The sequence below is a fragment of the Amia ocellicauda genome, chromosome 22, assembly GCF_036373705.1.
Source record: "Amia ocellicauda isolate fAmiCal2 chromosome 22, fAmiCal2.hap1, whole genome shotgun sequence".
In the NCBI taxonomy this organism is placed as follows: domain Eukaryota; kingdom Metazoa; phylum Chordata; class Actinopteri; order Amiiformes; family Amiidae; genus Amia; species Amia ocellicauda.
Genome location: NC_089871.1, coordinates 12,546,577 through 12,570,018, shown reverse-complemented (window position 1 = coordinate 12,570,018; position 23,442 = coordinate 12,546,577). Strand labels below are relative to the sequence as shown.

The 23,442-nt window shown below is 43.3% G+C and overlaps 1 protein-coding gene across 1 annotated transcript; it reads left to right on the top strand.

Moving 5' to 3' along the window:
* The first annotated feature begins 1,103 nt into the window (after positions 1–1,103).
* Positions 1,104–16,660, top strand: LOC136717825 (hippocampus abundant transcript 1 protein). The gene is made up of 12 exons (XM_066695355.1): positions 1,104–1,318; positions 4,312–4,407; positions 7,563–7,625; positions 8,006–8,133; positions 8,504–8,618; positions 10,409–10,627; positions 11,263–11,376; positions 11,951–12,022; positions 12,196–12,308; positions 12,873–12,970; positions 13,310–13,476; positions 13,573–16,660. The coding sequence occupies exons 1-12, from the start codon at positions 1,235–1,237 to the stop codon at positions 13,783–13,785; spliced, it is 1,482 nt and encodes a 493-aa protein (XP_066551452.1). The 5' UTR covers positions 1,104–1,234; the 3' UTR covers positions 13,786–16,660.
* Positions 16,661–23,442: the final 6,782 nt, after the last annotated feature.

The following is a 23,442-nucleotide window of genomic DNA, read 5'->3' as shown; positions in this document are numbered from 1 at the left end:
ATTGATCCAAACAATAGCCAGAAATAAATCGCCTCCCTATGCCCTTTTACCTCTAAACTGCATACACAGAGCTTCAAAATAGTGCTATCCTGGTGACACAGTAGGACCTGTTGTGTATTAGGCTTTTTCATTAAATACACTGGCACATTATTATTTTTATTTTTATTTATTTATTAGCAGACTCCCTTATCCTGGATGAGCATTACAAAAGTACAGGAATACAGTACAGTTCACACAATGATCACATGCTGAAAAGGTCATTTGGAAAAAAAAGCCTGGAGACAACTTTATGTCATTAAGATTTTTTTATTATTATTATTTTTAGTTGCAAAGATGTAGCCAAAACAAATTAAACAAAGAAACGACCAACTATCAAAAATAAGTATATGGGAGTGTTACAAAAGTTACAAAACTTCTACAGGGAGTCGGAACAAAAAATCTCAGTAATTTTAAAAGAGTTCAATGCAAATGTGAGCAATCAATTTGTGATGCTTTCAGTTGGAAAGAACGACCCGTTGCTCTTGCAGTAAGTGTAACACGAGTGAATTCTGGGATTGAGTGACAGCAGACGTGTCCAATGACCTTCGCGCTGGTGTGCGACGGATCACCTTCAGCGTCCACTCCTGAAATGAATGTACGACCTGGAGGCGGGCGCTACAACGTCATCAACGGTACGGCGGAAGTAGTACTCATCCCAGTTACGACTACTGTAGGCAATTTTGAAATGGGGGAATAAAACGCATTTATTTGGTTTAATTGAAATGTTATAATACAGAATTGAAATGACTACATAAAGTAGCATAAAAACACACCCCTTATCCCACAGGATCATTTCAGTAGCCATCTTGTTAGTGGCGTTTCTTACCTGGTTGGCAGGTGGACCGCAATGGTGCTAACAAAGGGTGGAAAGGGAGGGGGTTTTACCATTACCAAGATGGCGGCCACAAGCTTCAATACCATCAAATGATCTGATGATTTAGACCAATGAGAGTGAGGGACGGCGGCTTACAAGCGTGGGGACTCACCAATCAGCGGCGGAGTACATTCTAGTGACCGGAGACGCCCCACCACTCGCTCTCTCCCGTCGTGTAGAGGAGGCGGGACCACACGCCGTTCAGGAAGATGGGGCTGAGTGAGGTGGGGAGATAGGGATTCATTTCCACTCTTTTATTTTGGGGGGATCTTAAAATCTGTATGCTCCTTGTCTGTCTCCAAGAATGGATGCCAGTTAACAATGACGGGGGAGAAGAAGAAGAAAAAGCGGCTGAACCGCAGCATCCTACTGGCTAAGAAAATCATTATAAAAGATGGAGGCAGTGTAAGTGAAATATTTATTTCCAGTCCGTATCAAGCCATACAGCTAAGTGTGAGTCTTTGGTGATTTCGTGCGGGTTTGTTTTTTCTCTTGAAGTTTGTGTTGTCGGGGGAGGAGACGAATTTAGTCCTGCATCCTGCAATCCTATTGAAATCCGCTTTCACACCAACGCTAGCTTTCCTGTGGCAGCTTTTCAGTTTACACTCCTTTCTCAACATAAATCCAAAGATCGGGCTTCGGGTTGTGCCCCAAACGCCGCTCACATGTTTCAAGCGGTATGCAATCACACCTAGACGTCACTAGCAATGGGCATCACTTGTTTTTGCCAGTTTGCGGTCATATGGGCTGTAATAATTGTCAGTGATCTGTCACGTCTGGAGCCGGGTTTGGGCTGGAAGGGGGCTGGCGTGTCCTGGGGGTCGTGTGGCGAGCTTGTGAAGCAGCAGGCCCACCAGTACAGGGACTAGCATGATATCCGCCAGCACTCCGGTTTCTGGAAATCACACTCGGCGCAGTAGAGTTACGTAACAAACTATCATCTTCTTCTTCTTCTTCTTCTTCATCACCGCTTCTTATTGCGATTTGGTTTGTGCAGTGGAATAATGACGCGAGTGGGAGTGGGCGTGGCCGGGCGGTGTTTACTTTCTGGAAGTCAACAATGGGCGGGGCTCTGCGGGGGGCCGCGGCTGGACGCCTCCTTCACTGGGAAGCTTGTGTTTTAATGGTATTACTGTCTTTGATCTTTAAAGCACTTGCACTTTGTTAAACCTTTATTTCATGCTTGTTGGTTTTGCTGCTTCTTGCCACCATGTCCCCAAAAGGCTTCCATATGTGGAGTTTGCTGAACGGTCAGAGTCCAGTATTGCTTCACTCGGTGTCTCAGTAGAGCTTATTTTATTGAGCATATATCCTTAAACCTAGAAGCTGTTCATGTGCATCCAATTGCTGTCTTTAAAAAAAAAAAAACCCATCAATTTCATATAGGAAATGTGTATTTAATTGGAAATGCGACTTCTGGAGTGTGGTTATTGATGGTGTAGTAATGTCCCACTGTAATATGCACGTTATGTTAATACTGTTGCACATAGGTTAGGTTAACTTAGACAAATATGCTGGGGTGATAGGGGTAACATAATGCAGGTGGCCATGCCAGTGTATCCACTTGCTAAGTAGTGTTGTTTAACTGAAAATGACGAGCACAATACTAGGAACTTTTCAATAGAAGATCAATATAATTTCCTTGCCTGTAAATCTGAACTGCAGTACTTATGAACTCGTTTCTAGATGTCGTGGAGTTGGTTACTTCATTATCCATTAAGATCATGCTCATATTTTGGGAACTAGTACTGTATTATGATGATGATGATGATGATGATGATCAGTTCTGTCCATGATGTCTTTGATGAAATCCTCAGCTGACCCTGAAGACTTGTGATGGATAGGATTGATTTGTTGAAAACCTCCAGCCTGCGTTGCTAATAGAAATGGTTGCCGAGTGAATCTAGGCTTTAAATAGAACAGGTTGCAATGAAACCCTGCAAGTGCACATAAGGTCCTTTTATTATTATTATTGCTGGTGGTACTAGTATTAATTCTCATCCTAACCATTATTATTATTATTATGGATTGTCCTTTAAGGAACTTCATTTTTCAGATTTGTTACCAGTCAACAAATGCCAGGATTTCTTACAATGCAGCAACTCAGAAGTCCAAACGCAGCCTTTCCTTGTTTGCTTGTGTTCCCGCTTTTGGTATAGAGGGAAATAAAATAAACTTTCATTAAAAATCAACAGAGGGGTTAAACTTGGTGCATGTAATAAAAGATGTATCTTTTACAATATACCCATCAAATGCCTTTACTATTGTTCTTATTCAAAGTTTTTTTATAATCACAAGCAATTGTCTGACCATGCTTCTTTCAGGGTTAACCGGTCCGACCGACAGCAGATGCCGGTAGCAGATTTGTAGTATAAATGATTTTTCTGTCAGGAGCAGGTCATGTGCTCCCTGTCAGTAACCTGTAATTAGACCACTGTACAAACTAGCTGTTCAGATCAGTCTGTTCCCAACGCGTCCTGCGTGTGCCGTCGCTATGACTGCTGCTGTCTAAACAGCCCCGGTATTGTTGCAAAGGAGGTCCAGTTTTTGAATGAGCTTGTCCTATTTTCAGTTTAGCACCCGGTGCCAAGAATCGGTGACGCTGCCGTCATGTGCAACCCCCCCAGTTTTTAATTCAGATAACTTCCGCGCTCTGCTCCGACTGACCTAAATGGATTGTGCTTTTAAGAGTCAATGAAGAATCTGCATCCTGCTCACTACTGCAACGTAGGGAGCTTGATCCCAATTATAGTCTGCGGTCATACGTTTGTTCCAGAAAGCATCCTGGCTGGGGATGCGTTCATTGTTGGATGTGATGTGGATTCACTGGTGCTGCAGTTTGCAGTTGTGAACAGCGGTAGGGATTGTTCAGCCGGTCCCAGCAGCTGGATCGCCCTTCGTGTCAGGGGTTCCAGTAGCTTTAGTAAAGCACAGTCTGTCATCATGGATTGATTTTCAATTGCTGCCAGTTTACGGCACTGTTCCCAGACATGTGACATCAGAAAGCACACACACAAAAAATCATGCTAATTAGTTCAAAATGTGTTGATTAATTTATTTACTTTTGCAGTTGAAGGATTATCAGTATTCTGGACAGACCCCCTGTGAAGTTTTTTTTTTTCCCTATGAAGAAGCCCAATTGTATAGAAACAGCCTGCTATTTTTATTTGTTTGGTTTCTTTTTGTTGAGATAGAAGGGTGTTAAAGACATTTAAGTAAGATTACATAATACTGTAGACTGTTAGATGTTAATAAATATTCAATAGGACTGAATGTTATTATGAAATCTGCTTATTAACAAGAATATATCACTTATCTTGATATCTCATGGCTTCCCTGACTTCAATTAATTTCTTGTCTTGTAATCATCTTGTAATGCCAATTCTTTCTGCTTGCAGCCTCAGGGGATCGGCGAACCCAGCGTCTACCATGCCGTGGTCGTCATTTTCCTGGAGTTCTTTGCGTGGGGTCTGCTCACCACCCCAATGCTCACTGTAAGTATTGTTGCCCGACTGTCCTCTGTCCCTGCAAACAGATCGCCTACGTCCAGGATCTCTGGCAGGCTGCTGAATTCAAATTCTGTTCATCCTCCACTTCCAGCCCTGTCCCGCTGACAATAAAGGGTTAATTGCATCTGCACAGTCAATGTTTTACATACACGTATGAATATCAATATTTGAATCTGTGTTCTCCTATTTGAGCCAGTGTGGGAGTGACCTCCTACCTGTTGCTTCCTCTGGTCCAGCATTGCTTTCAATCTAGATGTGGAGAATAAGGGTGGATGTTGCTGCTGAGTGCATATTAAACCACCTCCAGCAGGCACACACTGCATAGAGACTCTAATTAAACGGAATTGCTCTGGCTTTTCTGTCGCTGGATCTAAGCAGCAGCCTGAGGTCCTTAGAATTGGAAAAGAGGGCATTAAATAATGGTGTGTGTGTGTGTGTTGCAGCTCATGTTGTACAGAAAGTAAGGCGAATAACAGAGGAATATATTTGCATGTTACATTATTTCGTGAGAATTAATGTTGCTGCAGGGCAGTAATACGAATCCCCGTACATTTGCCACGTTGTCTAGATGTTGAACATGCCCGGCCGTGGCTCGTTATTTCCGCTGGTGGAAGAAAAGGGATTGGCATTTGTGTTAATCTGAACAATCTTGTGTTATGATCCATTATGGTGTCAGAGTCCCGATTTCATTAGTGGCAGAGCCTGCCCTTGCACTCACGAAAGCTTTGAAGACTGCGTCATTAAAACGGAATAAAGGCAGCCTAGTTAGTAATTAGTCACCGTGCAGATTTACCCGTTCTCTTGTCTCTCATGTCAAGCAGTCGGCTTCCTGTCCTGTGCGGGTTGCCGGCTATGTTTTCATGTCTTCTGTAAACGTCACTGTAGACAGAGTGAGTCCTAAACACGGGCGACTGCGATGGCCCGTCACTGGCCAATCATTGGCTTTTGGCCCGAGTGTTGATGCAATACAGTAGTCCTTTTCCACCTTGTGTTTCTGGGAACCTGGGAGCAGCTCTGAGCCTGTGAAGTAATTGCAAAGTTGTTGCTTGAAAAGTAATGCCCTAGCCAGAGGACTGTGGAACAGTTGTTGTAGACTACGATTAGCAGCTACACTACAGCAAATTGCAGACCACTATCATTACCGAATAACCAGTAGGTTATAATTCTGTGTCTGTGACCTGCATTGTTGAAAACACGTTATAGGTGTCTGCCTAACATATTAAAGGGGCCATGTAATGTTGTCTATTTTTTAAATTCCCCCCTACCGATGCCTAGATCCATTCAGTGTTAAATGTTAATGCACAGTTTTTCGTTTAGGGTAATTTGGTGTCATGTGTTTTGGTTTTATTTTTATTGGTGTATTACTCATCTTACAGCGCAGTCAAAGTTCTCCATAAAGCAATTATCTCTCCCCTTGCAGCAGTCTGAACAATAAAAAGAGCACCTCCTGGTTTGTTGACGGCCTGTCTTGAATCACTGTCACAGCTTTAAAAAGCTTCCTGAAAGCAGTGGACAAGAACACCTTTCAGTATTAACCTCAATAATCACCCTGCCGTGTGAATGAAAACCAGTGCCGACTTGCAGTATTTATATACATAAACTGCATACCCTCTTTGAATATTGACATGTTAACATCCTATACAGGAGTCTGTTTGTGTATGTGAGTGAACGAGTGTGTGGCTGTAGCACGCGATCTGATCTGATTCTGATCTCTTGCTTATCCTTTCCTATTAAACCCGACAGTTCCTTCGCCTTGTGTTCCAGTCTGGGAGTAGAAGGCTTTTCAGCCGGAGAAAGAGAGAGATGTTTATCATCCTTTCATTGGCAGATTCTCACTCTGGTGATAAGTGTTTCTCACTGCGCAAGGCCTTCTCTGACCTCATTAGAAACACTGTCACCTAGAAAGCTCACTCGTTTTTTTTTTTTTTCAGCCTCAGATTTAATTATTCCGTGTTGCTAAAATTAACCTCCTGCTCAAAATGCCTGCCTCTCAAACCCTCCTTTTTAAAACTCAACTGCTGTTTGCATGATATTTTGTATGGTTCAACCGGAAACAAATCTATGTACTTTTTCTTTTCTCATAATATTGGAAACTACTTTGCGATTGTCGGAATATAAGAAAGTGTACAAACGAGAGGAGGCCATTTACCCCATCGTGCTCGTTTGGTGTCCATTAATAACTAAGTGATCCAAGGATCCTATCCAGTCTATTTTTGAATGTTCCCAAATTTTCAGCTTCAGCCACATCGCTGGGGAGTTTGTTCAGATTGTGACGACTCTCTGTGTGAAGAAGTGTCTCCTGTTTTCCGTCTTGAATGCCTTGAAACCCAATTTCCATTTGTGTCCCCGGGTGCGTGTGTCCCTGCAGATCTGGAAAAGCTCCTCTGGTTTGATGTGGTCGATGCCTTTCATGATTGTGAAGACTTGGATCAAGTCCCCACGTAGTCTCCTCTGTTCCAGGGTGAAAAGGTTCAGGTCCTCAGTCTCTCAGTAGGACATTCCCTTCAGACCTGGAATAAGTCTGGTTGCTCTCCTCTGAACTGCCTCTAGAGCAGCGATATCTTTCTTGAAGTGTGGAGCCCAGAACTGCACACAGTATCCAGATGAGCTTTAACTAGCGCATTGTACAGTCTGAACATCACTGCCCTTGTGCTCAATTCTACACTTTTGACGATATACCCTAGCATTGTGTTTGCCTTTTTTTATTGCTTCCCCACATTGTTTGGATGGAGAAAGTGAGGAGTCCACGTAGATTCCTAGCTCCTAGGTGGATGCATTTACCCAGACACAAAATGTAGAGCTAAAATAAGTTTGGTCTTCTAAGCGTCCCCTCCGCCACAGTTTCCCTGTTGATTTGATTTGATCGGTACAACACAATTAGCCAGTAAGCGTCCGAATTAGGGTCAATTCAGTCCAATTCAAACCCAGTCCACTGCATATTCTTATGGAGGTCTCTTTACCTGAAACAACTGAGAAGTCACCCCCACTGTTTAAAGAGGTTAATTCTGTGCGACTGCCTTCAAACTCTTCGGTACTTAGACCATAGGAGGACTAGTAGAACAACGCTACGGTGCAAGGGTGCCTGGGTAATTATGCAGTGTTTCTGAAAGTCAATCCCTCTCCTTTTGACCTTTTCACAGGTTTTGCATCAGACCTTCCCACAGCACACCTTCCTGATGAATGGGCTGATTCATGGCGTCAAGGTAAGATAAGGAACAAGACCTGATTACGGATGCAAAAAGTAATTTGTTTCTTGATAAGCCTGGCTGGCGCATTTGTTAATTAAATAAGGCCCAACTGCTTTTCAACGACATTTTAAGTGGTTTATCAACTGGTATTTATTAGTTTTGGCAAGAACATAGACCGTGCACCTCTAGTGTAAGTCATTGCTCAGCTGGCAAACGTCCCCTATACTGCTTCACAGAAATTGGATGCATGCATGAAATGGGATCTTAACGGAAAGATTGTTTGGCTTCCTAGCCTGGCGAGTCAAAACGGGAGGAAGAGGCTGAGGGCACAAGGTCAATGAGGCATATACTGTCCATGTCATGTTCATCCCGGTCTTCTCCCCCATCACCTCCAGGGCCTCCTGTCTTTCCTGAGCGCCCCTCTGATCGGGGCGCTGTCCGACGTCTGGGGCCGGAAGTCCTTCCTGCTGCTGACCGTGTTCTTCACCTGTGCCCCCATCCCTCTCATGCGGATCAGCCCCTGGTGAGATCCTGGCAGCGGCAGCCCCCCCCATCGCGGCGCGCACAGCCGCCTGTTCACAGCGTGGTACTTGTTTGTGCTGCCGTTTCCCAGAACTCAAACGAGAGCCTGAATGGTCATGTGAACTCCGAGCAGAATACCAATGAGGTCCAATAAGTGAGAGAAGTATCGTAAGAGTCTCCCCCCTGTTTAGAAGGGATGTATAAATAATATACAGTGTATAAATAATGCAGTGACCACTGGCTGGGATTTATAGATAAAATAGCAGTTTATAAAATTGGCGATTGTGCTCTTGTATACCATAACATATGGAAAAAGAACAGGCAAGACAAGGATTAATTTTCTCGTAAAATGTCTTTTCTGTCCCATGCAGGTGGTACTTTGCCGTGATCTCCATGTCGGGGGTATTCGCGGTGACGTTCTCTGTGATCTTCGCCTATGTCGCCGACATCACCCAGGAGCATGAGAGGAGCACAGCGTACGGTCTGGTGAGCAGCGGCGGTTCGATCTCCACCGTAATCACTGTGAAAGTGTCCAAACTTGTTTGTGCTCGACGTCCTGAAAAAGAATTCAAAAATCTGATGACTGGTTGTGTCTGCTGAGGTGTGTGTACAGGGGAGGATTGTTGGTCTCGTGTGTAATTTAAATCCAGTTTTTGCTGTCGTTTAGAAGAGAGGCATGTTTTCTGATTTAGAAAATGTGCGAATGCATGCGTGCGGTTTTACCCAACTCGTTCTGATCCAATTCCCTGATCCTTTTAGCTGAGGTGGGATTAGGGAAGACTCTGAATGGTTGCTAATGATCAGTTTACACCATAAGGCAGGGCTAAGGGGGGGTGCAGTTAAAAGCTGACTCAGTGAGCTGGTTAGGAACAGGGGGAGGGTATGTAATGTACAAAAAATAAAAGCGCTTTTGTTTTGATATCATCTGTGCAGCTATTACAGAGCTCCACCGAATCTTAAAAGCCTTAATTTATCCCAGGGGGTGCCTAGTAAATGTGGCATATGGCGTAATTGTACTAGAAAACACTGTTATGAGTGCTTCCCTTAAAATGTATTATTATAATTGTATGTTATTGACTATTTCTGGTGGCAAATGTTTAGGCTGAATTGTTCCTGAATTGTCCCTCTGACCTGGGCTGGTTTGAATTAACTCATGTTTAGCGTGTGATTTTCTGAATCGAATTTGTTCTCAAGGTAATTAGTACGTTTCTTATTCATGCAGAGTCTGCACAAAGTAATTTTGTTTCCTCTTTTGTAATGAGGGTTGTGTAAAAATAAATGCCACCCTACAAAAAATAATAATTGAATGATATGCATTCCATGTGTACTTGCGATTTTTCTTTTTTTACATTATGTTATTTTTATGGGATACCCCATAAATAATAGTGATGTAGCTGCCAAATTCACACACACTTTATCCACTGCAATATCAAGTTTTGTCCGAGCTGAAATGAGAACATTCGCCTCTGTAGGCACACAAACAGGACAAAAGCACACAACAGAAAATGACCTAGGTACACATCTATTTGTTTATATGTTAACAGAATTTCTTGTTGTGTACATTTTGTACTCAATTTCCGCATTATTTTAATAACCAGGAAAACAAATCTGCCAATTGAGCATGGCGTATGTGAAAACACTGACGTACAAATATAAGCCTACATACTCTTGAAGTGGGAATGACTAAACCTTTGATATCTCCAAATTATGGTAAAGAGACAGAGAGAGAAGGGGTGGGGATAATAGTATTATGTGAAATTACAACTTGAAAAAACACATTTACAAAATATAGAGTTTACTTCAATTTACATCAGCTATTTGATCTTTGCTATTACTGCAATCACCCTCAGGTAAGGTCATTGCAACAAGGGCATGTGCTCTGAATTTAAATAGTGCGATAAGAACTGTGCAACAGTTATAAAATTATATTTTTTACATTTTAAATTACATATCTTCATATCTGACAATCTTCAGCTGGCTTTTCCATACTTTGTCACCTTACTTTGTTGACCTCCATAGTTTTTGCTGGAGCCACTCATTCCAAGACACTTCTAGAACATGAAGTTGGCATGTATTTTGTGCACTTTTCATGGACTGAAATGGGCCTGATGCTTATTTTCAGTTTGGCATTGGCAAATCGATCCATTTATAGAAAACCGCCCCGTTAATAGGCACTATTTTGATGTTTGCCACAGAGTAAAAGTTACTGTGTTTGATGCATTTCTCAGATTTTGTAAATACTTCTCAATGTCCCTCTCTCTCTGGGCGTCCTGCAGGTGTCGGCCACCTTCGCTGCCAGCCTGGTGACCAGCCCGGCGATCGGGGCCTACCTGTCTCGGGCGTATGGGGACACGCTGGTGGTGATCCTCGCCACAGCCATCGCCCTGCTGGACATCTGCTTTATCCTGGTGGCCGTGCCTGAGTCGCTGCCCGAGAAGATGCGCCCGGCCTCCTGGGGCGCGCCCATCTCCTGGGAGCAGGCAGACCCCTTCGCTGTGAGTGTGCCAGCGTAGAGTCACTCTCTGCCTCCCTTTAGAGCCACACTCCTGCACCGTCTTTGTCTCGCTACAAGATCGCTGGGTCCTAATTGCTTAATTGAATCAATTTCCAGGTCCTTAGGCACTGCGGGGTTTCAGTTGGTTGTACAATCTTGCGGCGCTGATTGGTTGGGCTGTTCTTGGTCAATGTTGTTAAACGACTTGCCTCGTTACAGATTCTGAGCCAGTGCTGTTTTTCAGTTAAGCATAAGGGAAATCTTTCACTTGTTTGAATTCAATAATCTTTGCGTTGTAGGTCGGGGTGGGGTTATGTTGCACAGAACAAAGGCCTCAAAGGAAGATAATCACAGTAATCCCTCCTTCAAACAAAGGCATTTAGAGGAATTGCACCATTAATAGAGATGGGTATATTAGACAGGGGCGTTAGATCCTTTAATGCCTGTTTTAAGGCAAGACCAGGACCAAAAAGTGAGAGGGTGAATTATCAGACGGTAAACGCAAATCAACAATTGCAGTAGCCGAATATTTCTGTAGCTGCCAGGTCTTCACAGGGAATTAGTGGAGCTGGCATTACATGAGTAGCAGTCACCTATCATTTGATGTTTTGTTTTTCTTTTTGTCCATCTCTCCAGTCTCTTCGTAAAGTTGGTCAAGACTCCACCGTCCTCCTCATCTGCATCACGGTCTTTCTGTCCTACCTCCCCGAGGCGGGGCAGTACTCCAGCTTCTTCCTCTATCTGAGACAGGTATGGCCTGGGTCTAGGTCATATGCATAAGATTGCTTGCTTAGCTCTCGGCGGTGACAAAGCAGCGAGTGTCACGTGCCGTCGGCGCTAATTACGAGGGTTTGGAGCGAGAGACTCAGCCCTGTCGGGAGCGCTAAACACGGCTCCTCTGGGCAGGATTAGGTATCAGACGGGGAGGTTTGTTAATTGCGCTGGCTTTGTACGAGCTCTCTGCTGTGGAGAATGAAAATAGCTGTCGCCTAGGGCACCCAAATGACAAAATAATAGCTAGGTGCAGAGAGCGCTCGGTTATGTGAGGAGTAACTGCAGCTTCAGGTTACCGTGTGTTCTGTGACTGGTGGTCCTCTACTGGGAACATTGCTAACTCCACCTGTAAATGATTAAACCCCTACTTAAGGTGGCTGCCAACATGCTTCTCTGGTACATAGATAGATGGCAAAACTGTACCGACTCCTCTAGCAAACATTTGTTTTTGATTTGTTTACTTTGAATTCCCTGTTTGTTGGCTTGTGTAATCGGTCCCGGCTGTAGTGCCAAAGCGCCGCCTGACCCGTTCGTTGGCATTCCCTTCCAGGTCATAGGGTTCACTTCGGAGACCGTGGCTGCCTTCATCGCCGTGGTGGGAATTCTCTCTATACTGGCACAGGTGAGTGTTTCCCAGGAGTTGTCTTAGCGCTTTTTGAACCCTGATCTCGCACTGCACGTTTGCCCTCCAGAGCAGTGATGTATTGTGTAACTGTCTGGATCTGCTGAGAGAGAACTGTAAGAATTAATGTGTTCTGCTGTTTGAACATGTTCTCCTTCTCTGCTCTCTTGAAGACAGTGGTTTTGGGAATCCTCATGAGGTCCATAGGAAACAAGAACACCATCCTTCTGGGTCTGGGCTTCCAGATTCTGCAGCTGGCCTGGTATGGCTTTGGGTCGCAGCCTTGGTGAGTGGCCCCTAGTGTCTCTAATCCTCAGACCCAGCTCTGGTTCCATTCACAGGGATGTGGTCATAGTTCTGTTCCAGGGCTCTGGATAATTTGTTTTGATTGTTTCGGTGGTTTACATGGCACGTTAAACGAATGTTTAACTCACCCTGCTGTCACTCGATTTGTCCACAAGAGGGCGGCCAATTCTTTTGGAAAATGAGCTACTCTTAAAGTTCTCTTGAAAATGTGATCACAACACGATAGCTGTGAATTGTAAAATTGAATATCGAAAATGAGGAAATGATGCTTTCCACACTGGCTTCTTTCCAAGTAATCTGCAGAAGACAGTCTAGTAGTAGACTGCATGAAACTAAACAGTTGGAGAATGTGGTGGATAAATGCAGAGCTCATGTTTTTGTATAGGCATCACATTTTTTGTTTTTTAAACGCGTAACAGTCTGATTTAATCGCTTTGCAATGTGAATAATTACTATTCTGAAACAGAGTAGATTTACGGTCTCTGTAAAAGGCTGTGTGTGTTGCGATGGCCGGGGCAGCACTGACTGTGTCGTCTCCCTGCAGGATGATGTGGGCAGCGGGAGCCGTAGCAGCCATGTCCAGCATCACTTTCCCAGCCATCAGCGCCATCGTGTCTAGGAACGCAGACCCAGACCAGCAGGGTAAGCGACCGGGCACATTTCCCACAGAGCCCAGCTGTAGCATGGTTCACATTTTGGCAGGATGTTGACAAGTTTCTACAGCTAAGATAGGCCCATGAACTGCAGGTTGCAGTGGGTAGGTGTGGTATCCTGACAGAGGACGATAAGATTAATTTCTATATTAACATTTCAACGTCATTTTAATGTCTTGCGCAAAACCTGGCCTCCTGAACCCACAGCTGTGATGGTTGGGCTTGTTTCCACCTGACCTCACTTCTTCCCCATCTGCTGACGTGCACCAAGCAGGGACTTTTCTTCTGGTTGAAATATCTGAACTACTGACACTGCGTCTGTCTGTAGGGGTGGTGCAGGGCATGATCACGGGGATCAGAGGCCTGTGTAACGGACTCGGCCCGGCGCTCTACGGATTCGTCTTCTACCTGTTCCACGTCGAGCTCAACGAGATGGACGCGGTGGAGAGTCCCAACAAAGACGCCAAACCCAACATGGCCAACCCCACCGATGAGGTAAGGCCTGAGGACGGGGACGGGGGGTGGGTCAGCAGCCGTGGATGCTTCGGACAGAGAACTGGAGTTACCTGATCTCTCTCCTCCGTCTTTCAGAGTGCCATCATCCCAGGCCCGCCCTTCCTGTTTGGGGCGTGCTCGGTGCTGCTATCCCTGCTGGTGGCGCTGTTCATCCCCGAGCACAGCGGGGTCAACATGCGGGCCGGCAGCTACAAGAAACACAGCAATGGGGCACAGGGCCACGCGCACAGCCCGCAGGCCGGGGGGGGCGAGGGCAAGGAGCCGCTGCTGGAGGACAGCAGCGTATAGCACCGGAGGGCCGCTGCTCCCGACCTACTGTCCTTGTTCTGAGCACCAGGAAGCACATCTTTCACAGCTCGGAGGGGGCCGCGCTACTCGACGCTCTTTATAGCTGGAGTCAGAGGGCCACTCTGAGGACTGGGCGGGGCCAGAGGGTTCGGCAAGGCGGGGCATCACAGGAGGAGGGCGGTTTTGCGGGCAGGTGTGCCCCAGGGGAGGGTGAGGGCTGTGGGCTTGCTCTGGGTGACCCGGCGGCTGCACATGGATGTTTTGGTTTGGCTGGAGACCTGCTTTTCGTTTTTTACTGAGACTGTCCTTTTTAGTTGTTTTTGTTTGCTTGTGTATTTGTTTGTTCTCCTCTCCAAACAGCCAAAATGTCAGGGGACATGATTGTGATTCGCCTGACCTTGCGCAGTGTCTCCTCCTCCACAGTGAGGCTGGTTGTGAACCAACTAGGGTGACTCCCGTTTGCGATCGTTTTAGAGGAGGGAGCGGAGTCGCAGGTAGGCTCAGCCACTTGACTTAGAATTGACTTCAGAGGGGATGGGGGTGGGTGGTGGTGGTGGTGGAGATGGGGTACATGGGGCTTCACCACTTAAGGACATGACTTAGTCTTCTCACTTAGAAGGTGAAGAGGAACGGGGGCTGGGTCATTTCACAAAGCGATGCAGGAACTGTGTGTGCGGGTCATGAATGGGTTTGAAAGCCCATTATACGGCCTTTTAAAATAACAATGACATATAGCCACTTTATCCATCGCAAATACTGTATGTTGTACCAGCTATGGGTTTTGCAAAGCACGTCCTCATAAACGCCCCCACGTACGGCTTTTTCCTTCAGATTCCTCCAATAGGGGGGGGTAGTTGTGCTAAAATCGACATAGGAAAACAAAACATTGCCTTTAAGTGACTAATATTACCTTACCCGAATGAAGAATCTGAATTCTGAAATGGGTTAGTAATTTTTTAATATTGCTCCCATTGGAGCACGACTACATTTCTATGATATATATTTTATTTATTTATTTTCGTCCCCTTAATTTCACTTCTCTAACACCACATCTGTTAAGATCAGAACTGCTTTGACCGAGACAACTTCGTTTTGTTGCTTTCACGGATCTGTGGGAAGTCTTGCGTTCGAGGAGTGTCTGGGCACTGGCTTTGTGTTCAAATATTAGGACTGACTGAAGTAGCAGCACGGCGTCTTTGCTGCGAACTGTTGCATTGGGATGACCTTAAGAAAAGCAGATGTTACTTTTTTTATGTGAAATATAGTATAAAAAGATTGTAAATGTAATTGGTTTATGATTTAAATTATTAACAGTTTAAAAGTTTTCAATTTTTGTTTGTCTTTGCTGAATGAAGGTTTTAATATAATGTATACAAGCATTTCAAAAGATTTACGATTATACATTTAGAAAACAGTTTTTTGTAAATTTGGGAACAAGAGAATTAGTAACTACAAAACACAAAAATGACCTATCATGGTGTAATGATTTTATGTTGGTGCCATATTTGTTTCCTTTGTTAAAAGCCTTTTTTTTCTTATTAAATCATCACTTGTCTTCTGTTAGGGGAACTCATTGGCATAGAATGTATTCAGTACAATTGTTTGGACTTTGCTTTCAAGACCGCAGCAACGCTACATATCAGAATCTCGGTTTGTGAATTAGTAGTTCAGTTTGTACTAGTAGCGTGGCTCACTCTTCACTATTTACATCTATCTTAAAATTAAAAAAAACACGCACATACTATGTTCCCAGTTCAGTGGAAGTGTGATTAACACGTTCTAGAACTCCACCTGTCATTCGCCATTCCATTTCCCAGAATACACCGTGTGCTATTTTAGCTGTATGCGTAGAATTAGTCCAGTAGCAATATGAAAAACACTGTTTGATTTGCTTCTCTTGGTCTGTAAGGTCAAGTTCCTGTATAGGATGAGAGATTGGTCAAGACCTGTTCAATGATTAAAGTGCAAAATCACTAAGCCCCACGTCGTTGCGCTGACCCTTCCCCATCTATTCCGTTTCTGGGCTTATTTAGCAACCAGATCCTCCAATAGCTGTACTTGAAACTGATGAGCACTAAGGAAATAAACACTGAACTGCTTTGGGGGAGGGCTCTCCAACGGACAGGATTAAGAAGGAAAGATAAAACACAATTTGATGTACATACTCAGTGTTTTCCCTAACTTCCCCCTCTTGTCACTTACCATTACTGTTCAAATTCCTATAGTTCCAATACTATACACAGCAAGACCTTGTTCAAACACACAGACCCTGCTCCACCGCCAGTCATTAGCCAGTCTGCTTTGACATCGTTCTGTCCGATTGCTTCGGGGGGGAAGGACTGAAAGGCAGGCTAAGAACCCCACTCTAAACTGTTTTCTGGTTCAGCTCAGCTTTGCACCTCTGGTCTCAAACCGTTCGGGATGATGCAGATGGTTCCATTAAGGGTGTCCTGTTAAAATTGATTAATCAACCATCTCTGTACTTGAATACCATTATCTCCGACAAACTGGTCCGTTTGCTTTTTGGATGTGGGACAAGTGGGGCGCATGAGCTCATGTTAAAGCCAAAAGGCATGGACGGTCTGTCAGCTGGGTGCAAAGTTGAGCTGAACTGGACTGCAGGATCCCGCGCTGTGGTTTTTCTCACCGTCGGTAGATTTCGCTGGCCCTTGTTTGCCAAGAGCAGCCAACTGTCCTAGAGGTCCTCACACTAGCCACACTAGTCTGTGCTAGAATCCAGTTCTTGGCCGAAGAGAAGGCCAGAGCCTCTTTCTTTATGTGCCTAATAAAATAAAAATGATAAGAAAATGTGTACAAATTGTAGATATATGAAGACTAATGTCAAAATTATTTATTAAAAGTGTATTGTACATGAGCAGTGTGTGTGTCTTGTTTTTCCCCCGGTGTCAGAAATGCGTCGTACAATCCTCCAGATTCCAGCACGGAAGGTACCGGTATATAGTTTGTTCATTTTTGTAATAACAATTGATTGCAAGAGGATAGGTACTTTTAATGTTATTCTAATTAAATAATATGTGTTTAAATGTGAGAAATGTCACCAAAGATAGTGCTGCAGTCTTATTTATAAGTAGTGAAAGCTTTCCGGTTCATTTTCCTTTGTATTTATTCACAGCATGAAAAGTTTGGAACTTCCAGTCTTCGTGTTTCATGTCAAAGGTGAGTCTGCCACTCAATTCCTGTCTCTGTGTTTATGAATGACTATTTCCAATCCATCACGTGAAAGGAAGTCCAGGGTTTTTAAAATGCAAGGTAATCACAGAATAATAAAAATCCCCTGGCATGGTTATCGAAAAACCTCTTGAAGAAAGGAACTCATTATTTTTTATCATTTGAACAGCGACTGTGTGTCTCAATGTCCAGTGTTAGGGGGGATTCGAATGTGTATTCTATTGGAGGAACAGACAATAACGCATGACAAAGTATTATAATGTGTTCAAGAAACGGATAAACAAAAATGTACTCATATAAACGCCACATTTTATTTCTGATTTTAAAGTGCTGTGAGTGCTCAAAAGTGCTAGAGTGCAGAAAACCACAGCAAATGTTTCAGCTATTATGCTTTCATCAGTGCTAAAGCTAAAGCACTGATGAAAGCATAATAGCTGAAACGTTTGCTGCCCTTTTCTCCACTTGAGCACTTTAAGATCAGATTCCAACTGAGCCCTCAAATATTATGTCTAATTATTCAATTTGAGATATTTAAAAAATATATTGCGAGGTATTTTACAGTGGATGGTCTAAAAGTGCATTTGATTTAAGGTTAAGTTGCTTATAAAATAGCCTGGGGCTCGGATAGGTGTTTAAATGTATTTAGCCAATTAAACAATTAGACCAATTAAGTCATTGAGGACTCTGTTGGAACGAAAACCAGCATCATACACACCAGGGATGGAGTTTGAGACTCCTGCCCAAGACTGACGACAACCAGCACCACCAGACAAACTCTAGAGCAGTGGTCCCCATCCCTGGTCCTGGGGAAGCCCCTACCCTGCTGGTTTTTGTTCCAACTGAGCTCTCAATTACTTAATTGAACCCTTGATGTAACTAATAATTTCCTAAATCAGAGCCTTTTAATTATTTTAAACAGTAGGGGTTTAAAGTTAAGTATAGAATTGTATAAAGAACTTATTAAAGAACCAACTCTTTTATTACACAATTTAAAAAGTCAAATCTAAGCAGAATGTTACTTCAATTAAGGGCTCAATTAAGTAAATGAGAGCTCAGTTAGAACAGAAACCAGCAGGGTAGGGTGTCCTCCAGGGCCAGGATTGGGGACCCTTGCTCTGAATACCCTTGCTCTGACCCAGCAGGTCCATCACCGTTTCATTTGAAATGGCAGAGTGGAGCAAGTCTTTGGTCTCCTATGAGTGGAGGAGATTCACCATGGTTCCGCTTTTGGCAGGGTTTAGGGAGGCACAGCGGGTTTGATGTGCAGAGGCCAGAACTTGTCCTGTGACCGCAAAGGGAAGGGTGTGTTAGAAAACAATCTGTTTGTGTCACCTTTGTTCTGGTTTGACCCTTGTGAAGTCCCAGCACTGCCAGACAGCTTGCACGCACTTTGCTTTATTGCACCTGGCACGCAGCAGCGGGGCCTCCTGTTCTTGCCTCACTGTGGGCAAGAGTTACCCAGTCATTCGTCACACTTAGATTGGGCTGTCACTTTTATCACAACATTGCCTGACCCCCCCCACCCCAGCCACCTAGCTGTGCTCCTTGCTTTTTATGACAGTGCTGAGTCAGCTTTCTGAATGTTAGGACAAGGGTGCCCAGACCCAAACCTGGCTTCTGTTTGTTTTTTTTCATCCCGAGTTGTGTCATTGTCATGTCATTGAACTTTTGTACCCAGGAATAGAAAAGCTGTGTGTTGTGTTGCTCAAATGCCCAACCTGGTTTAAAACATCCGCTACATCAATACACTTGATTGATCTAATAATAATCTAATCTATGGTTCCAAATAGGAGTTGTTTTTCAAAGCATATTAGATTAAGATATTGGTACAAATATTACATAACCCCTTTCCTTTTACTCTGAGACATCTTGTGCCAGCATTCTTTGCCATATTGTATTTCCACTCTTTTTTTTTTTTCCCTCTTAACCATCTGAACCCTGAGTAGCTGACATGCAGGATACTGTGAACTTGTTTGAAGTCCTACATTTAACAAAGCACTAATGTGATTTGGGCAAGCTCCCACTTCCTGTCGACATCTTTCAAACTGCAAAGCCATATTCCTGTAAATGTATTGGAGGGGATTCACGCAGAAGTGTAATTGAAACTCAGTGAGTGCATCCTTATGGGAGCGGTCTGAAGTCTAGTATCCATGCACAACACTGCCTAACTAACTACCTTGGAAAGATCTCTGTATTGATCCTTTTCATTAAGTATATGTTGGCAATATAAGATGTAACTAGTACAGCATTTAAGTATATTTCAATAATCTTCAGAATGATCTGAGGAATTAGTTTGCAGCGTCCTGAAATCTGGTCTTTGAGCTCTTCATTCCAAAAAAGGAAACTGGGCACAATAACCATCTTTCATCAAAATGGAAACACTAACACCACCTACAAATCCTGGATTGCATTTGATCTAGGCTGCGTTAGCCCAGGATAATGATTTCCCCAACAAGTCAATGGCGAAACCTTGATGTGAGAGGGTCTGTTGTAGCTGTATTTGGTCAATTGGGAAAGAACACACTGGTGTAACTGGGAACCACAGCTATCACTGGCTATGTGGGGGGTGGTTAACATTCCAGTTTTGCTGGCCTTTGACCTATTTGCAAGGCAGCAACCTGATGACAAAGATGAAAATGGGATTCCTGAGCCAGTCCTGGACGTTTTACAGCCTGTTTTTCTGGGATCGAACCAAGAATCCAGAGAAGTGAATCTGCTGGGATGCTGTGACAGTTGATCGGGTTAGGTCAGACAATCCACAATCAACTGATGCAGGTAACCAGTGACGCACAATGATCGTAACTCAGCCGAGTTTATTAATAAACTCCATACCTGAAGGGTCAAATGATTTGCTGAACGTATTTTCCCTCCCTCCAACCCTTTCTACACAGCTGTGGTAGCACAATGGCTTCCTTCCTTCACACCTAGAAAAATCTATTGTCGTGGTTAAAGTAATTGATTTTAGAGTGAGCTCTTCCCGCTCTGGGAGGGAAATTTTGTAGTGCGGAAATGTAGTTGTCAGGAATTCAGTCTGGGATACTGTCTTTGTATGTAAAGTTAATTGTGCATTGTGTTAATAGTGCCTTACAAGACTCTAGGAAAAACCCTAGGTGCTGTATTTATGGTATATTTTAATTCAAGTCAATTGAAAGAATGGTTTATAGTTTAGCTTTGACTTCCAGTGTAGAGATCAAATACTGTATTTTACTTACATTTCATTAACTGTCCTCCACTGCACAACACATGGTCACAATAGCCAGTGTCAGTGTGTCCCCCTCTGCATCTGCCAGTGCATAAGAGTGGCTGAACACAGACTCGCATGACCGTCTCCTCCAGCAGCCGAGGACAATTGAGGAACAAGTGCGTCGTCTCAAGCATGAAGTGATCATGACTGAGGCCTGTGCACGTGGCTGAGATAGAGACTAAAATCCTGATCTGGCAGCTAAATTAATTATTAGTTTCTTCAAGCTTTTTGGTTTGAAGTTCCATACCAACTTCTCAGGATGCTACAAAGATCCACCAAAGTCATGTTACCCTGTCTCTGTCTTGGGTTCGTTGTTTCTAGAATTGCATGGGCTCAAGCTATTGTCTTTTGGTTATTTCAATCAACGACTGTCTTTAGAATGATTCAATCAGCTACTGCCTGTAGGTTAATTCATTCAGTCACTGCCTTTTAGGATATTCAAGCAGCTAAAACAGTTAAACAGTATAAAGGTTGTGTGTTTTTAAGTACAGGTATTTGTTTGAGGACTTAAAACCAAGTCTTTGATCAATATTTCCTGCATATTGCTTGCTGACCAGCACCAATCAACTCAAACAACAGTACCAAACTCAGGCCTGTGTTAATGATTATGCACGTGGTAGATTATTTTGTATAACAGTGTTTTTAACGAGATGTAATCCCTGCTGATAGATAAGACTGTAACCTATTGTCTATCAGAAGATATAAAAAGGCTTCTCCAACTCACGTCCTTAGTTCTTTTCTTCACTTCATGTGAGAGGAGAGCTCCGGGTTAACTTGTTACTTTTTCATCAGTGAATCCTGAGAATTGAGAAAAACCACTACACTACAATCGACACACGGACTGGACTGTTAAGTTCATTTTTCTGCATCACGTTCTAAATTTAGCTAGCCGAGATGCCTTCTCCGAAGAAGCAGTGATAGAAACCAGAACCAGGAAACCACGATTATGTCCAGAAGTGCTAATCAGTGCACAAAAGGATCGTACTTAAATAATCCGCTCCTTGCATTGTTCCTAAAAACCTCATGGGTGGTAGCTTTTGACACCCTAAAGGAAAACTACATTCTACATTAATATTTAGTTTATATTTTTTACACGCATTAGGGCAATATCTAACAGACTTATTATAAGATACAAACAGTGTCTTATTGTTACTTAACCAGCCATGCTTGAGATTTCAACCGCTTCGGTGGAGTATTGTCATTTACGTTTCATTTTCCGTTGCACTGATTGTAAGTTATTTAATTGTGTAGCTGTGTTTAAATTATAGGCTAATCAGTGTGAACTGCCTCTGAAACAAAGCGACTGATCCTTTATCCAGGGGTGGTGTTTGATTTGCATTTCTGCTTTTCCGATGAATCAGTTTCCCGGCAAGAAACAAATCACGTATGGAAGTAAAATAAAAATACTATCCCCTCACATCGCATCTGTTCCAACATTTCTTAGGGTTTTTTTATTTAAAAAAGAAAACACTCCAATTAAACTTATGTCTGAGGGGTTGTGAACTAACTTGGAAGGAGAAAATTATATTGTGGAGCCGGCACAAGGATGCCTACAAGAGAGGAATTCTGTGAGGGGAAATTCAAGGAAAAAACATCCAAATTAAAAATCCAATCCAAAAAAGCCTGAGCAAAGTCAAATGCCAGTTAAGTGCCAACAGTTGCATTTTCACTAGAGAAAGTTCATGTTTTCATAATTCTTTAGTCTGATTCTTCATTTCTTGTGTGCATTTCAGAAATATTTCTATATGTTCTGAATATGCATTTTTAATATTGAATTACTGGCAGGATCTTCACTTCAACAGCCACCGAACACCGATACTACACCTAAACGCAATCTTACTGCTATCACATCCAAAGAAACGAAGCCTGGAGCTCTCCTGTCTTTAACAGGGACACACCAAAACGTATTTAACAAATACACAACATAAATAAGGACCTCAATAGACAAAGACAAACTGACCACTGTATTTGCACCAATTTGTATGAAATCCACCTACAAGTGCCAATATTATAAACCACTGCAGTGATTTTTAACACTGAAGGGTTAATTTCCAACTAGTGTATAGTGTTGTCCTGGACTGGGATGTGTTTTGTGAGGGTGTGAGGTATGGGGGGGTGGGGGATAAAGTGGAAATAATCAGTAAAACATTCAAAACCAGAAAGGCAGACAGGGGGTGACTCAGTGTAAGAAGGACCCTGGAGGGCAGAGCTCTGACAGATAATCTTCAGAGGAGGCAGGAGAACGGACAATCTTCCGAGTTTCTCTATACTGCACTTGGTGATCCAACAATGGGCTTCTCCAGATTAATCATCTTTCTCTGTGCATTTCGACTGGCTTTCCTGGGTAAGAGAACTGGTCCTGTCTACAGGGCTGCACTTTCAATTCTTTTGATCTGTATTTAATGATAAACAGTACCATTTTAGGAATGTGATTTTTCCAATTTCTGTATTGACTTATTACAATGTTTATATGAACAATAAAAGACGCTGTGCGCTGGGGACATAAATAGCTGCAGTGCTGGAGAAAGTTGAGCTGGACAGGAACTAATACTCAGTCACTTCCTATTAACTGCAGTGTAACAAAGTGTTTGTTATAGAAATGTAAGTGTTGCAAATCACTTTTAAAATGGTTTATAAACAGATCATTTAGCACAGATCCTACATTTATGAAATGGGATTAATTGGGAAAAATGTAAACTTTTTTTAATAGCATGCAATTAATCATTAGTGGATGTCTGTTGGTACCTGACTTATAACAGACAATTGATACGGTTTTTTTTTTTTTTTTTTTTTTTCTCCAAATCACCCCTCTCAATTTCTGTTCTCAGATCCAGTGGTCACTGTCCAGACAATTATAACGCCTCAGAGACCCACAGTGCAGGTTGGCCAGGTGGTCACTATGACGTGCACTGCGACCTGTCCACAAGGAAGACCTGAGTGGAGGAGAGGGTTTGATGCCAGCCCCTTCCAGGTGGCCAGCAATGACCATGAGAGCAAGCTGACCATCCCTGCAGCAGAACCGGAGGATGCAGGAACATATACATGTATGACAAGATGTGGAGAGATCATAGATAGCAGGACAACTGAAGTATTTGTTTTTGGTAAGTATCTCCTGGTTTTGGAGGGCAGATCACATGAAAATTGGCCGCGCGAGAGGTCGTGTTAAACCTCAGACTCACTTGCATGAAACTTTAGCATGTGGGCGCAATTACACGATTGCAAAA

What these genes read in the sequence shown, in the direction of transcription:
- LOC136717825 (XM_066695355.1), top strand. Translation starts at nt 1,235, where the DNA reads ATGACGGGGGAGAAGAAGAAGAAAAAGCGGCTGAACCGCAGCATCCTA. An exon ending in TCACCACCCCAATGCTCACT is followed by an intron (nt 4,408 to 7,562) that starts GTAAGTATTGTT and finishes ACCTTTTCACAG; the next exon opens with GTTTTGCATCAGACCTTCCC. An exon ending in TGGCCAACCCCACCGATGAG is followed by an intron (nt 13,477 to 13,572) that starts GTAAGGCCTGAG and finishes TCCGTCTTTCAG; the next exon opens with AGTGCCATCATCCCAGGCCC.